This window comes from Macrobrachium nipponense, chromosome 17 (genome assembly GCF_015104395.2).
Source record: "Macrobrachium nipponense isolate FS-2020 chromosome 17, ASM1510439v2, whole genome shotgun sequence".
Lineage (NCBI taxonomy): Eukaryota > Metazoa > Arthropoda > Malacostraca > Decapoda > Palaemonidae > Macrobrachium > Macrobrachium nipponense.
Genome location: NC_087210.1, coordinates 30,301,021 through 30,315,194, shown reverse-complemented (window position 1 = coordinate 30,315,194; position 14,174 = coordinate 30,301,021). Strand labels below are relative to the sequence as shown.

Genomic DNA, 14,174 nt, shown 5'->3' with positions numbered 1-14,174 from the left:
GCAATTTTCTTGGCTTTGAAGCACTTCAGAGAGTTGATTCGAAACAAGACAGTGCAGGTCAACTCGGACAACACCACGGCTCTGGCATATATTCGGAAGCAAGGGGGAACTCATTCTTTTCCCCTTTACAATCTGGCAAAAGAAAGAATTCTGCTTTGGGCAGAAGAGGAAAAGGTCGTGATACTCAGGTTTAAGGTTTACAAGGAGAGAAGAATGTGGGTGCGGACCTGTTGAGCAGGAGAGAGCAACTTCTCTCGACGGAGTGGGACGTTGCACATGGAGGTTTGCCAGAGCCTGTGGAAGTTGTGGGGCCGTCCGGTAGTGGATCTGTTTGCGACAGCCAGAACAAAGAGATTACCAACATATTGCTCTCCGATTCCAGACCAGGAAGCAGTGGCGGTAGATGCATTCCTGATGGATTGGTCAAACTTAGATCTGTACGCTTTTCCTCCGTTCAAGGTGCTGGGGAAAGTGATGAAGAAGTTCAGGGAGAGCAAAGGAACGAGGATGACCTTAATAGCCCCGTTTTGGCCGGCCCAAAGTGGTTCACAGAGGTACTGGAATGGACGGTAGATACACCAAGGACGCTTCCTCTAAGAGTAGATTTACTCAAACAACCCCACTTCGACAGGTTTCACAAGAATACCCTCGCTCTGGGTCTGACTGCGTTCAGACTATCGAACGTCTGGTCAGAGCGAGGGGATATTCTAGAGAGGTGGCCAGTGCAGTGGCTAGAGCCAGAAGAACCTCCACAATCACGGTGTATCAGTCGAAGTGGGACAATTTCCGGAAGTGGTGTAAAAACAGGAAAGTGTCTTCATCCAGTACCTCTGTGACCCAAATCGCAGATTTTCCTTCTTTGCTTGAGGAAGGATTTACACTTGTCAGTTTCGACAATTAAAGGTTATAAGAGTATGCTAACCTCGAGTGTTAGACACAGCGGGATCTAGACATCTCGAATAACTTAGATCTGAGAGATCTGATTAGGTCGTTTGGGACGAAGAAACAATCAGAAGGCAGGCCACCTGCGTGGAACCTGGATGTGTCTTGAAGTATTTAACTTCTAGCAAATTCGAACCGTTAGAGGAATCCTCTCTGAGAGATCTTGCTAGAAGACTATCTTTTAGTAGCATTAGCAACTGCTAAAAGAGTTAGTGAGCTTCAGGCCATATCGAAGAAGGTGGGATGGAGACACGGCAATGCAGTGTGTTCATTCCAAGAAGGTTTCTTGGCCAAGAATGAGGATTCAGCTAATCCTTGGCCAAGATCCTTTGAAGTTTTGGGTCTAGCTGAATTGGTCGGTAACGAGCAAGAAAGAGTTCTCTGCCCAGTGAGAGCGTTGAGATGTTATATGGAAAGAACAAGAGTTATCAGAGGGAGGTCTGATGCTCTGTGGTGTTCAGTTAAAGACCCCACTAGACCCATGACGAAGAACGCTCTAGCCTTCTTCATGAGAGAGTTAATTAAAGAGGCTCATATGTTGTGTGAAGAGCAGAGCTTTGGTATTTTAAAAGTGAAGGCTCATGAAGTCAGGGCAGTGGCGACTTCATTAGCGTTTAAAAAGAATTTAGCCCTCAAGGAAATTATTGAATCAACATATTGGAGAACTAATTCAATATTTGCGTCTCATTATCTTAGGGACGTTCAGACAACCTTCGATAATTGTCAGACGCTAGGTCCATACGTGTCCTCGGGTACAGTATTGGGCAAAGGAGTTACTACCTCATAACCTCTTGTAAGCTAGTTGTTTTTATTAGGTGATGGTGTTTGTGTTTTTTGGTCGTCTGAGCAAAGGGTGCGGTACTTTTCTCAGTCGTGTTGGTATTATCTGGTGATGGTGTGTGTGTAGTTCAGGTAAATGATCTGTTACTAGCTTGAATGCCTGGCATAAGAGGGCTGTAAGGATCTGTCAACACATTGGTCACGTCCAGTTGTCAGTTCCAGTCTTAGCTTCTTCAACATACAGGACACTTCCTTGTTGAGAGCTACTAAGGTTTAAGCAGGCTTAGAGGCAGGACCTATGAAGTCAGCTACCTTAGCAGGTAAGGAACCTGGAGTTTTAATAATATATAATATATTTTTATACTCTAAGAATGTTGCTGTCCTTGACCCACCTCCAAATGTGTCAATCAGCTATATATATACCTGCCAGGTAAGTGTCATACATTAAAATGAAGTTTTTATGATAAAACAAAGTTTAATGTATACTTACCTGGCAGGTATATTAATTTAATTCACCCGCCTCCCCTCAGGGGACAGGTTTCAGAGAAAATCTGGCCCAATTGGGAACGGTTCCTAGCGCTAGCGCCACGGTAACGGGGTGGTGGTTGCCTGAACTACTAATAGGTTACTAGCGATTGCCGCGAGTTTTGAAAATTTCTGCCAGGTGGAACAGAGAATATAGCTATATATATACCTGCCAGGTAAGTATACATTAAACTTTGTTTTATCATAAAAACTTCATTTTTTCAAATTCTATCTCCTCCCTTAATATTTAATATTAAGACCTAGGATTACTACCATATATAGACCTGATGTAGACCTCCAATCGAATGAGGAGTTTTATTTCTAAAAGTCATTTTTTTGTTAGATATGAATTTTTCAATATGGTAAAAAAATAAACTCTATAAACCAGGAGAAAAAAATTTATAAAAAAAAGACGAAACAAAAATTGGAAAAAAGGGCTCTATTTGATTGTTCTATAATGTCTTTCTGAGTTATATACCAAATTCCAATGTTATAGCTTTAAAACTAAGTGAGAAGATAGATTTTGAAGGTCAATAAGTATAGTTTTGAGATACGGGCATTCAAACTTTTCCTTCGCATTTCTATAAAGACAATGTTAATAAATAATGATTATTTTGAATGTATATTTCTTTTTTGTGTATTAATAAACCAAAACTATTTTATTTATCATAATTCAATCATAAATAATGATCCCTTTACTCATATATCGTAGCTTGGGGCACTGCTTGAGGCAAGATGGGGTACTCCTTCCTACGCAACTCTCTCTCTCCCCTTCACTAACTCTGCTTATTACAGCAAATTTTCTTCTTCTGTATGTTAGCGAGAGGTTTTCCTTGTATTTTCCTCTTTGGCATGATGAAATTCTTGCCGAAACAAAGATAAACAAACATAAATGCAAGAGAATGTCAGAGGTGAAACTCGTAGGTACTCTCTTTTTACAAAGACAATTTAATAAATCATGATTATTATGAATTTCATATTCCATTTTGGGTATTAAAAAACCAAAACTTTGTTATTTATCATAAATGAAGATCTCTTGCTCAATGATTGTAGCCTTGGGCACAGTGTGACGTGTGCTGTCGGGCAAGACGGGGGCGTTACTACGCAACCCTTACTACGCCACCCTCCCCTCTCTCTTCACTAACTACGCGTATATTATGATATTCTGTAATAATACTTGTGCGATTTTTCTTCGTCTGTATGTTAGTGAGATGTTTTCCTTGTCTTTTCCTCATTGGCACGATGAAATTCTTGCCAAAACATACATAAACATACATAAAAGCAAGCGAATGTCAGAGGTGAAATAGAACGTGTAGACTACTTGAAGTTTGTGCTCGCACTGATGGTTGGACTTGGTAGCTGACAGAGGTGAAGTCTCCCTTCTCGACTCGGGGAATGTCTACAGATGCCATTTCTCCCAATTTCTTTGACAATAATTATCAAAATTTACGATAATAGAAGAAATATTGCATTTTCTTGTACGGATCAATGTTTTAGGCTTATTGAGTTACGTTAACTAATTACCCTGTAACTACGAAAGTAAGAGGAATTTTGACGAAATATTTCGTATATGTATTCTCAATTGCCATATGAAGCTCCATGAATTTTTTCATGACTGCATTTTTCGCCCTATACCACCATATATAGGGGTTCCGGCCGACCCCCTTAAACTGCTTATATCAGTATACTTTATATTAAGTGGGTATTTTGTAGTAATTATGGGATAGAACAAATTCCTAAATGTTCTGCTGTATTCCACAAGAAATTTTCATTTCTGTATACTTATTGAAAGTGATGCAATTAATCACTGCAGCATCATTACAATTATAGGCAGATAGTAATTTTGTGGCGGGTATTAGATAGTTCATATAGATTTTTGTAAAAAATATATAAAAAAAGGATTCATTTCTACTATAAACTCATAACTTACAGTGCGATTTAGTTTTCTGGCAAAATTTTCCCGGACAAACCTTCACTGAAGGAAGAAGTAAAGAACTTAAGTTTCCAGGAGGTGAGTAGATGCGTGCCCTAAAATTTGGTGAGTCACTGTTTACAGTTCAGTGTTGTGAGCATTTGACAACCAGAAAAAAGGGCAGGGAGGAGGGCAATTGGAGAGAAGATAGTCTTCAATCTCTGGCTGAAGATAGGCAGGGAGGAGGATAGCGATATTGTACATACAAGGAAAAGGGGAGGGTGGTTAAAATGCTTATAGCAATGTCAAAGTAGTGTAGTTTTAATTAGAATTTAATCACAGCAATGGGAAAAGAGTATTCAAGATAGAAAAGTGACAGTGAAGAGGTTAAAAGGGCTCCGAGTTGATGAAAAAAGAGTTTGGGAACATTGGGAATAACAAATGACTTGGTAAAAGTGGCACAAGAACCTTGAACTAAACTTAACCAGTAACATGTACATTTCTTAGTCAAACAACAAAAAATGCTGTTGCCTACAAAATGCACTCGTTATGAATTTAATAAATACCACTTTAAACTAAAATTCACATCAAGGAACTGATGACTCCACCTTTCTCATTTGTGCTGTATGTCAGAACTCTTTCCTTTATTCATTAACTGGAATAAAATGTCTTTGATTTTTTACATCCAAGACAGTGTTCAGCTTGCAAAAGCACATATTCTCTGTTAATAAAAGTGTAACTTAATCACATCACTACCTAATCACTACTTGCTGCATTCATTTCTGTTTAGTCATCACCATCATGATTTGGATGTAAAAATCACAAAGTCAAAGTGATGAGACTTACAGTTCCCAAAAGTACGCATCTTAAATTTAGCTTATGCTTGTCAGTCGGCTTCAGTACAGTCCTCTCAGTAGTTGGTGGACATCTACAAAAATCTTCCAAAATTTCCAACAAACATCACACCAACTGCAATTCTAGTAAAGAATTGAAAATTAGTGAAAAACAAAAATTAGAGGCAAAATATACAAAACATAATAAGTCAGTAACCTCAGATGATCTGCACCACATAAGATTGTGTTCCCAAATTCTCCCACATATTTCACAGTATGTATCAGGAGACAAGCTTCCATTGGAGTATTTAAACATTTGAGTAAAATATTGTTAACCCTTCACCATTAAACCTTATTACCTTATTTTTATGTTGTTATTAATATGTCCAAGTGGAAATGCATGGAAGGTCCTTGCTAAATTGGCCAAAGCTTTATGGGAGATGTTGAGATGGACCTTCATTTACCCAGCGTGAACCAAGTTGTTCCCAGAGCTATGTTGCTTGGTGTAAGGATTGGACAGGTGTGCTGTGGGTGTTTCATATCTCCAAGAGTTATTTAGATCTGGTGGTTCTTCATCTGCATTGGGACGCTCCAGTACTGTCTGAGAGTTCTGGGAAGTGGAAGAATTGCCCTGGATTCCAGGCTTTGGAAACCTGAAAGGTTGTATAGACGCAACTCATACAAGATGGAGCAAAATATCCAGAGTTTAGACTGAGAACCTCTCAGGATAAGTGTTCTTAGAACCAGAATTTTACAGCTCCTCGCATTGCTACCTTAAGAGGTTGCCTTCACCTTACTGGCTACTAGTAGTGACATACAAGTTTCCAACTTCATGTTGGCCCTTTTGTACACCATTTATCAACTACTGTTAAGATGCTTAGGTGAATGTGAATGTCGTTGTCTGATAAAGCTTAGAACTATGAAGTCCCTTAAGCCACAGGTAACATGAGTGCCTCTTACAGCACTCCATGTAATGAGATCAGTTCTTCATATGTTGAACCTTTGTGTGCTTCACTCACTTCTCATCCTCTCTGCATATGACAACAGGCAGTCCCCAGTTAACGACAGGGGTTTCATTCTTGGGCGAGCAACAATAATCAAAAATGGTCATTAACCGGAACATCACAATAATTATGGCAATAAATGGAATTTTATGTCTCAGACTGGTGCCAAACTGCCTATCAGCCCTGAAAATCACTTACCCACACCAATAAATTGCTTACTGTTGCTGAAATTTGCTTACTGGTGCTGAAAATCTGGTTAATGTCATTAGCCAAGTGTCATAAAATTGAAGCACCATTAACTGATACTGCCGATAAGCGGAGGCTGACTGTATTATGTAGTATGGTCAAACTACTATTCTATTAATAATGACAATAATCCCTTATTAATTGTTTATTAGTCATGCATCAAGAAATAAATTGTGTGATTTCTTTTCATATTTAGCCATACTAAGTCTGCCAAACCCTCTGCAAAGTACTCATCCAGTCATTCAGAGACTTCAAGTCATGCTGCACAGTAAACTGCATGATTATGCTCCTTCTAGTTGCTAATAGGTGGATCAAGAAGTGTCAGCATTTTCCATCTATCATGCAGGCAAGAAACAATCTCGGGATGATAAATCAGCTCATCTTAACACAGAGAAGCATGCCACTAGCTCTTACTGTATGTCATCTGGCTCTGGTAACTCAGCTGACATGTGCCACACAGCATGATCCCCATCTTCCTGTATCTCACGGCATTTGCTGCACTCACGTTATTCATGCTGTACCCTCCATACTAACTTGCAAATATTGGCTGACTTCCAGAATGCTCACTTTGTTGTGCACAGGCACATCATGAACTCCATCAGACTCAGTACTGAATGAGGTGTATATGGAGGTCAATCATATTCTTGCATATTAGGAGAATGATCTACACTTAATAATAAACAAGAATAATGATAAAGAACAAATAATTAACAACTTCCCCATAAGACATTACTAAATGTATGATAATTAGTCATCACAGAAACAAAACCTGATGATTTGAAAGAAATACATGCCACAAAGGCATTTAAATAAAAATAAGAATGCTTACAAACTCAGATTGTTACAAACAGTAATCCTGTAAGTTGGTAAGTAAGAACCAGTAAACCACAGCAGGCATTGGTCTACAAAAACATAAGAGGCAATGCCTGCTCTAAAGAATGACCAAAAGGCTGCTAACAGACAAGCAAGTTATCCTAGAGCATTTGTTAAATTCTTGAATTAAAAGAAAGCCTACAAAAGGAAAAAATATAAACTATAAATATATAAAAATAATCTAATGATAAATCTTAGGAAGGAAATTCTTGCGCTTAATCTCTTCCAAGGTAGTACTAATGTTGATCATAAGGAAGATGACAATTCCCTGCAGATGAATGGGAAAACAAATGACTATCCTTGACAAATCTATGACTAGTCTGGGGACAAAGCATGTGGGCACACAGACAAACTAGAAATGAATTGGGTTTGCAGCTGAGATTTCCCATACCATACAATGCAAGTACAATACTCACTGGCTGGTGATGGATTTTCTTTTTATTATTATGGAAGTTTGCCGGGGAAACCTTACATGGCAAACAAAATGGTACTATAAATTATAGTTTTGTTATTGTTCATAGTTTTATTCAGTTACTTGTGTTCCACAACCAGTCTTTTTCACTATTACTCAGAAGTTGTATCTGGAAAATTGGCCATTCACAATTCACTGGGAAAAGTTCACTGCCAGTCATACTCATCAAGCAATTTATCTCTAAAATTTTTCATTATTTATTTGCATATATTTTTAGTCTTTCACTCAGATTTTAGTGTCAAGTATCTGACCCAAAACAGTTAATACTCTGGCTTAGGAATATTAACAATGGAGATTCACTGGAAATAGCCCCTCAGCTTATTCAGAGGAAGTGTAGTCTTATACTCTGATATTATTAAAAATATTTAATAAACCTTTCTTGGGAAATGCAACTTCAGTTTATTCAGACAGATAAAGGAAAACAATTATGATAGATAAAAAAATTGACTGGATTTAAAAATGACTTTTTCTATCCATCCAGTATATTTGTGTATGTTCTGTGAAATAAATGCAATATATCTTAATTTGTCTGTTTTTTTTTTTTTTTGTATATTTGAATCTAAAAGAAATGGGTACTAGAAAATATGTGTACACACTTTTTTCCTTCCCTTTTTTGGGGGGTAATGAATTGTTGATGAGCTGTTGGCAGTGAGTTTGCATAACTCCTCAGAAGATAGTCACCATTTAGAATATGCTACCATCAGACCAATGAGGCAAATTAAGCAGAACATAAGCTACATGTTATCATGTTTTATGAATATACAATAAAGTATTTTGTTTTGTTTTATTAGCAGGTGGAAATGCCAGGAAGTGAGAATCAGATGAATGAAGGCGAAGTGTGCGGCGTTTGCTTAGCTGGAGGCGGTAGCAAATTGACATACGGAGGTCACTCATATCATCCCCCGTGTGCTAATCTTTGGCTGAACTGTGTAGATCTTCTTTTACCATCTCTAACGCCTGTCACTTTACTTTGATGCTATCTATGGATGTAGTATATGAAACAATAGTAAGTTATTTTCTACTACTGCTCATCTAGTCATTCATTCATTCTTCTTCCTTTCACATTCCAGGAGACATTACCAATCATAAATGCAATGCTCTTTTTCACTAGTGGCATCACTCATAATTTTATCCGTAACATTTGCTAAAATACAGAGTAGAAGTATGTTTGATGTATATTAAATGTATTTTAACCTCAATTTAGCAAGCATTTAAATATATTCAGTTTACTTATACATCAGTTGTCTACATTAAACCTGCTGTTGTGTTGGAATATACACGGAATAATTAAGGAAACAAAGTTTATCTTGTTTTGGACCCATGGACCAAGTGCCTTATTTGCCAGCATATAAGACCCCAGCTTTACAGCAAGGAATGTTTGGGTAAAACAGAGTCTATAGCCCTTTTCACAGAGCAGGTCCTTTTCTAAAGATTACATGAAGGTAAAATGGCACTAACTCGGCAATAAGTTCCCTCAACATTAAGCACAGTATATCAAAGTGAAGTAAAATGAATGAGTAGTGTTTTATTGGAAACATTTTGATGTACATCAGGGAGTGGAAAAAGTTGTGGCTTTCCAGAGAGCACACTTCAAAGAAGTCACATGGAGAAAGGACAATCTATAACCCTCCTGGTAGTAGCGTTTGAGCCAGGTTTGCGTTGTATGATTTTTCACTTTTAGGATGTATCAAGTTGTGAGTGGGAACTGTTCTCATGAAGTAAGGCTAATTATGATTACAGTACCTTTAGGTTAGTATGAACAAAAATTTGCAGCATATTTGTGCATCCTTTGTGTATTCAAATGTGTGTCAACTCTTATTAAACTTTAGAAATGAAAAATGTTACTACATTATAGTATTTTTGGTATTATTACAAACTGTTGTTTATAATGTTTCAGTCTTTGGACTGTGCAAGTCTAATCACTGTGGTTAGCTCTTCCCTTATTTTTTTTTTTAGAGACATTGGGCAAAGCCTGTGTAACCCCATGATTACTTGGTCTATAGACCACTGTGTGGAAGCAACTTTACATCTTGTACTTTACCCTGGAAGTACACCTGGTTGAGATAATCCTACTTGCCCAATATGTGCTCAATCCTCATATTGTGCCTGTGCCAATAGTTGGTTGGATCATGAAATGTTCTTTCTCAACACACCAGCTCTGTTATTGCATGGCAGTGCCTTTGCACTCCACCAGTAAAGTGTGAGTTAAGTTTTACTGCCCTTCTGTGTTCTTGGACTTCAGTCCTTATTCCCCTACCTGTTTTCCCCACATATTTGTCTCCACAATTGCTGCAATTAAGTGTACCCCCTACATCATCTGGATTACTGTCTTTTCCTTCCAATTTATTTTTAAATATTTTGTTTTTTACGGTGTTATCACAAATTTATATTTATCTTCAACTTTGAGGTAATATGTTTCATTTTGGCATAAAAGGGAGGTAAACAACAGTGCTCTACAAGATTTTAGGCTGCTTAGCATCAAGCGGCCTAATATCTTGTTAAATTTTGAAGGAACATAAAAGTTACTAAGAAATTTTGTCAGGGGTGGAGCTCAGACACTTGACAAGGAGAGAGCCCTTTCACGTGTTTGGAGGTGTAATAAGAGCTTGTGTATATTTTTTGGTCAGCATTCCCACTACAATTTTTGCCTACCACATATCACTTTGTTCCCTTTGACCTTAATATGGGCCAAGACGGTGATTTGAGTTAAGAGATAATAGGAGAGGTATGAGCATTGAAGCAATCTGGCCTTAAAACAAAGCAGACATCTGATCACCTGGGTGTGAGGAGGCATTCAGTTCGTCACTGGGCTGCCAGATTTAACAAAGGTGGCAATCATGAGAGTACATCTCAGACAAAGTGCCCCATTATGCCTAAGAAGACTTCTGATCAAAGTTTGACTGTTCTCAAGCATCAGTTAGAAAGTAAATGACGTGTGGGAAAAGTCAAACTTTGATCAGAGGTTGTCTTAGGCATACCAGGGTGCTTTTTATGAGACAGAATCTCATGATTGCCATTTTCGTTAAATCTGGCAATCCAGCGTCGAACTGAACGCCTCCTCACACCCAGCTGATCCAATACATATCTGCTTTGTTTTAAGGCTAGATTGCTTCAATGCACTTATCTCTGCTATTATCTGTTGACTCAAATCACCGTCTTGGCCGGTATTAAGGTTACGGGGCAATAGAGTGATATATGGTAGGCAAAAATTGCAGTGGGAGCACTGACCAAAAAATATATACAGCCGTTTATTAAACCTTCATACACGTGATTGAGAACTCTCTATTTGTCGAGTGTCTAAGCTCCACCCAATTTCTAAATAACTTTTCCATTCCTTCAAAATTCGACAAGATATTAGGCCACTTGATGCCAAGTGACCTAATATCTTGTCGAGTACTCTATTTTCTTGTTTTCTTTATATCTTGTACTCTACATTTCCTCTAAAAAATCCTCCTAGCTTTGTTGAGGGCCCTTTTTCTGAACCATTCCGGGTATGCTAATGCATCGAAGCTTTTATCAATGTAATTTTTTTCTTTATATATCTTAACAAGGGTCACACAATCTCATTGGCCTAAGAAATAAACCTGCTAGAATATCTATTTTTATATCATGACTGTGAAAAGAGAAGAAATGAATATACGAGATTGTGTGAGGGCTTTCTATGTGCTGAATTCATATCCTGTTTTCTTTTTATCAGGGGCTAAAAAGGGCAGTTTATTATTGTTACTTTTTTCTAATATACATCATAATAATATAATAATATAGTAATGATATAATATATAATAATAATGATACTGTACAATACCTGTCAATAATAAGATTACATAAATTATACAGGTACTCACCAGGGAGTGACTTGGGACATCTCCAAACCGCATATGATATTCCCCTCTGACCTTTGGTTTTGTGATGCCCGGGCGATTTATCCCGAAAATAACCATTTTTCAAATTCTATCTCCTCCCTTGATATTTAATATTAAGAATTGGGATTACTACCATATATAGACCTGATGTAGACCTCCAGTCAAATGAGTTTTTTTTCTAAAAGTCATTTTTTTGCTATATATGAATTTTTCATTATGGTAAAAAAATACTCTATAAATCAGGAAAAAAAAAAAGTAAAAAAAGGTCAAAAAAAGGAAAAAAGGGCTTTATTTGATTATTCTATAATGTTTTTCTAAGTTATATACCAAATTTCAATGCTATAACTTTAAAACAAAGCGAGAAGATAGAATTTGAAGGTCTATAAGTATAGTTTTGAGATACGGGCGTTCAAAGTTTTCCTTTGTATTTTTATAAAGACATTGTTAATAAATAATGATTATTATGAATGTATATTTCTATTTTGGGTATTAATAAACCAAAACTATGTTATTTATCATAATTTAATCATAAATAATGATCCCTTTGCTCATATATCATAGCCTGGGCCACTGCGTCAGGCAAGACGGGGCACTCCTTCCCACGCAACTCTCTCTCTCTCCTTCACTAACTCAGCTTATTACAGCGAATTTTCTTCTTCTCTATGTTAGCGAGAGGTTTTCCTTGTGTTTTCCTCTTTGGCATGATGAAATTCTTGCCAAAAAAAAGATAAACAAACATAAAAGCAAGAGAATGTGAGAGGTGAAACTCGAACGTGTACTCTCTTTTTACAAAGACAATGTTAATAAATCATGATTATTATGAATTTCATATTCCTTTTCTGGTATTAATAAACCAAAACTATGTTATTTATCATAAATGAAGATTCCTTTGCTCAAAGATCGTAGCCTTGGGCGCAGTGTGACGTGTGCGTCAAGCAAGACGGTGGTGGTACTTACTGTGCAACCCTCCCTCTCTCTCTTCACTAACTACGCTAATATCACGTATATTATGATACTCTGTAATCATATTAGAGCAAATTTTCTTCGTCTGTATGTTAGCCAGATGTTTTGCTTGTCTTTTCCTCATTGGCATGATGAAATTCTTGCCGAAAAATATAAACATATGTAAAAGCACCTCTTCCAAATCCATCAATGAGGGTGCTGAATTAATCTGGGATGATGTCTTAGAAACCTTCTCCACCAAGCATCCTCGCCAATGTGACTGCCTTATCCATGGCTGAATGTTTAATTTCTTCACTCCAGCCACAGCATCTTCCAGCAGGCATTAAAGGTCGCAGTCCTCATGTCATTCAATGATATGTAGATGATGGTCATACATGTGGTAATCGTGAATTTACGCCATTACAGTAATGCCTCAATCTTACAAGAGGTTAGGTTCCAGACCCCCTCGCGTAAGTCGAATTTTTGCATTAATTGGCACCGTCTCTAAAAATGCTAATAAATGCTTATTTCCAGAGTAACAACAACAAATATGACCTTAATCATGCTCCCGAAGTATCAAGCTAACTTTTAAATGAAATTAAAGTTATTGTAATTTCATTTGAAAGTTAGCTTAATACATTACCCATGAAAAAGAAATGGTTGGTAAAAATATGGAGTGTGTGAAGATTCCATTTACTATTTCTCTCTAGTTCCTCATTGGACGAGCGGTTTTCGCGCTCGCCTGCCAATCCGGTGGTCCAAAGTTCGATTCTCTGTGCTGCCAACTAGGAACCAGAGGAATTTATTTCTGATGATGGAAATTCATTTCTTGATACTATAATGTAGTTTGGGTCCCACAATACGCTGTTGCTAGGTGACCAATTGGTTCCTAGCCATGTAAAAATATCTAATCCTTCAGGCCAGCCCTGGGAGAGCTGTTAATCAGCTCAGTGGTCTGGTTAAACTAAGATATACTTAACATAACTATTTTTGTCTTCTTTCCCCATCTTTGACCAATCTATTTTTAACGTAACTATTTCGCTCTTCTTTCCCCCCTTTGACCGATCTATTTTTAGAAGTCTTCTGAACCTCGTTTTTAAGAACTACTTTACTATTCTGTCTTTGTCTTTGTTCTGAAATTCATTTCCGTGAACAAACAGTGCTTTTTATTTGGATTAATATAACTCTTAGTTATGTGTCTGTGTTTTAGAACAGGGCATTTACAGTTCTAGATGGTGAAGGTAAAATTAGATTAATTTAAATAGCAAACAAGAGAGAGAGAGAGAGAGAGAGAGAGATATTAAATAAGTATTTAACAAACACTTTTGCAGGGTTTCGCAAGGATTCGCAAGTTTTCGTGTGTGAAAAACTCACGTATTATAATTTGGTTCCAATAAAAAGTTTGTGCTATATTGTGAATTTGCTCAACTTGAATTGCGTAAGATTGAGGTATTATTTTATGTACTATAGTACATCATTTGTGCAGGCACATTTATACTTGGAGTGGAGGAGCAATAATGACTCGTTGCAAACTATAGCTAGAGCATATGGGAATAGCTAGAGCATATGGGATTAGTGCCAGAGAACAAGCAACTCATAAGGTCTTAGGTCAGAATTGGGTCAAAGAGAAAGATACTTTGACATTATATCCCAATAAGATAAATAAGTCCAGTCAGACTAAGAGAGAAGTGTTGAGAACCATTATGCAGTTTTACGATCCATTGGGAGTACTTCTACCTGTTACTGTTCGGGGAAGGATATACTTGCAGAATTTGTGGAAGC

At 37.3% G+C, this 14,174-nt stretch overlaps 1 protein-coding gene across 8 annotated transcripts in view; it reads left to right on the top strand.

Annotated features, from left to right (window-relative positions):
• LOC135196157 (synergin gamma-like) overlaps positions 1–12,284 on the top strand; it is a 272,072-nt gene extending 259,788 nt beyond the window's left edge. For 6 of the 8 annotated variants that reach the window (XM_064222728.1, XM_064222726.1, XM_064222729.1 and 3 more), the window contains one exon: positions 8,379–8,824. In XM_064222728.1, the coding sequence (XP_064078798.1) occupies positions 8,379–8,561 (183 nt within the window). In that variant the 3' untranslated portion in view covers positions 8,562–8,824. Of the gene's footprint in view, positions 1–8,378; positions 8,825–9,543; positions 10,769–11,424 lie in introns of those variants that run through there. The other 2 variants (XM_064222725.1, XM_064222724.1) reach the window with 2 other exon arrangements.
• Positions 12,285–14,174: the final 1,890 nt, after the last annotated feature.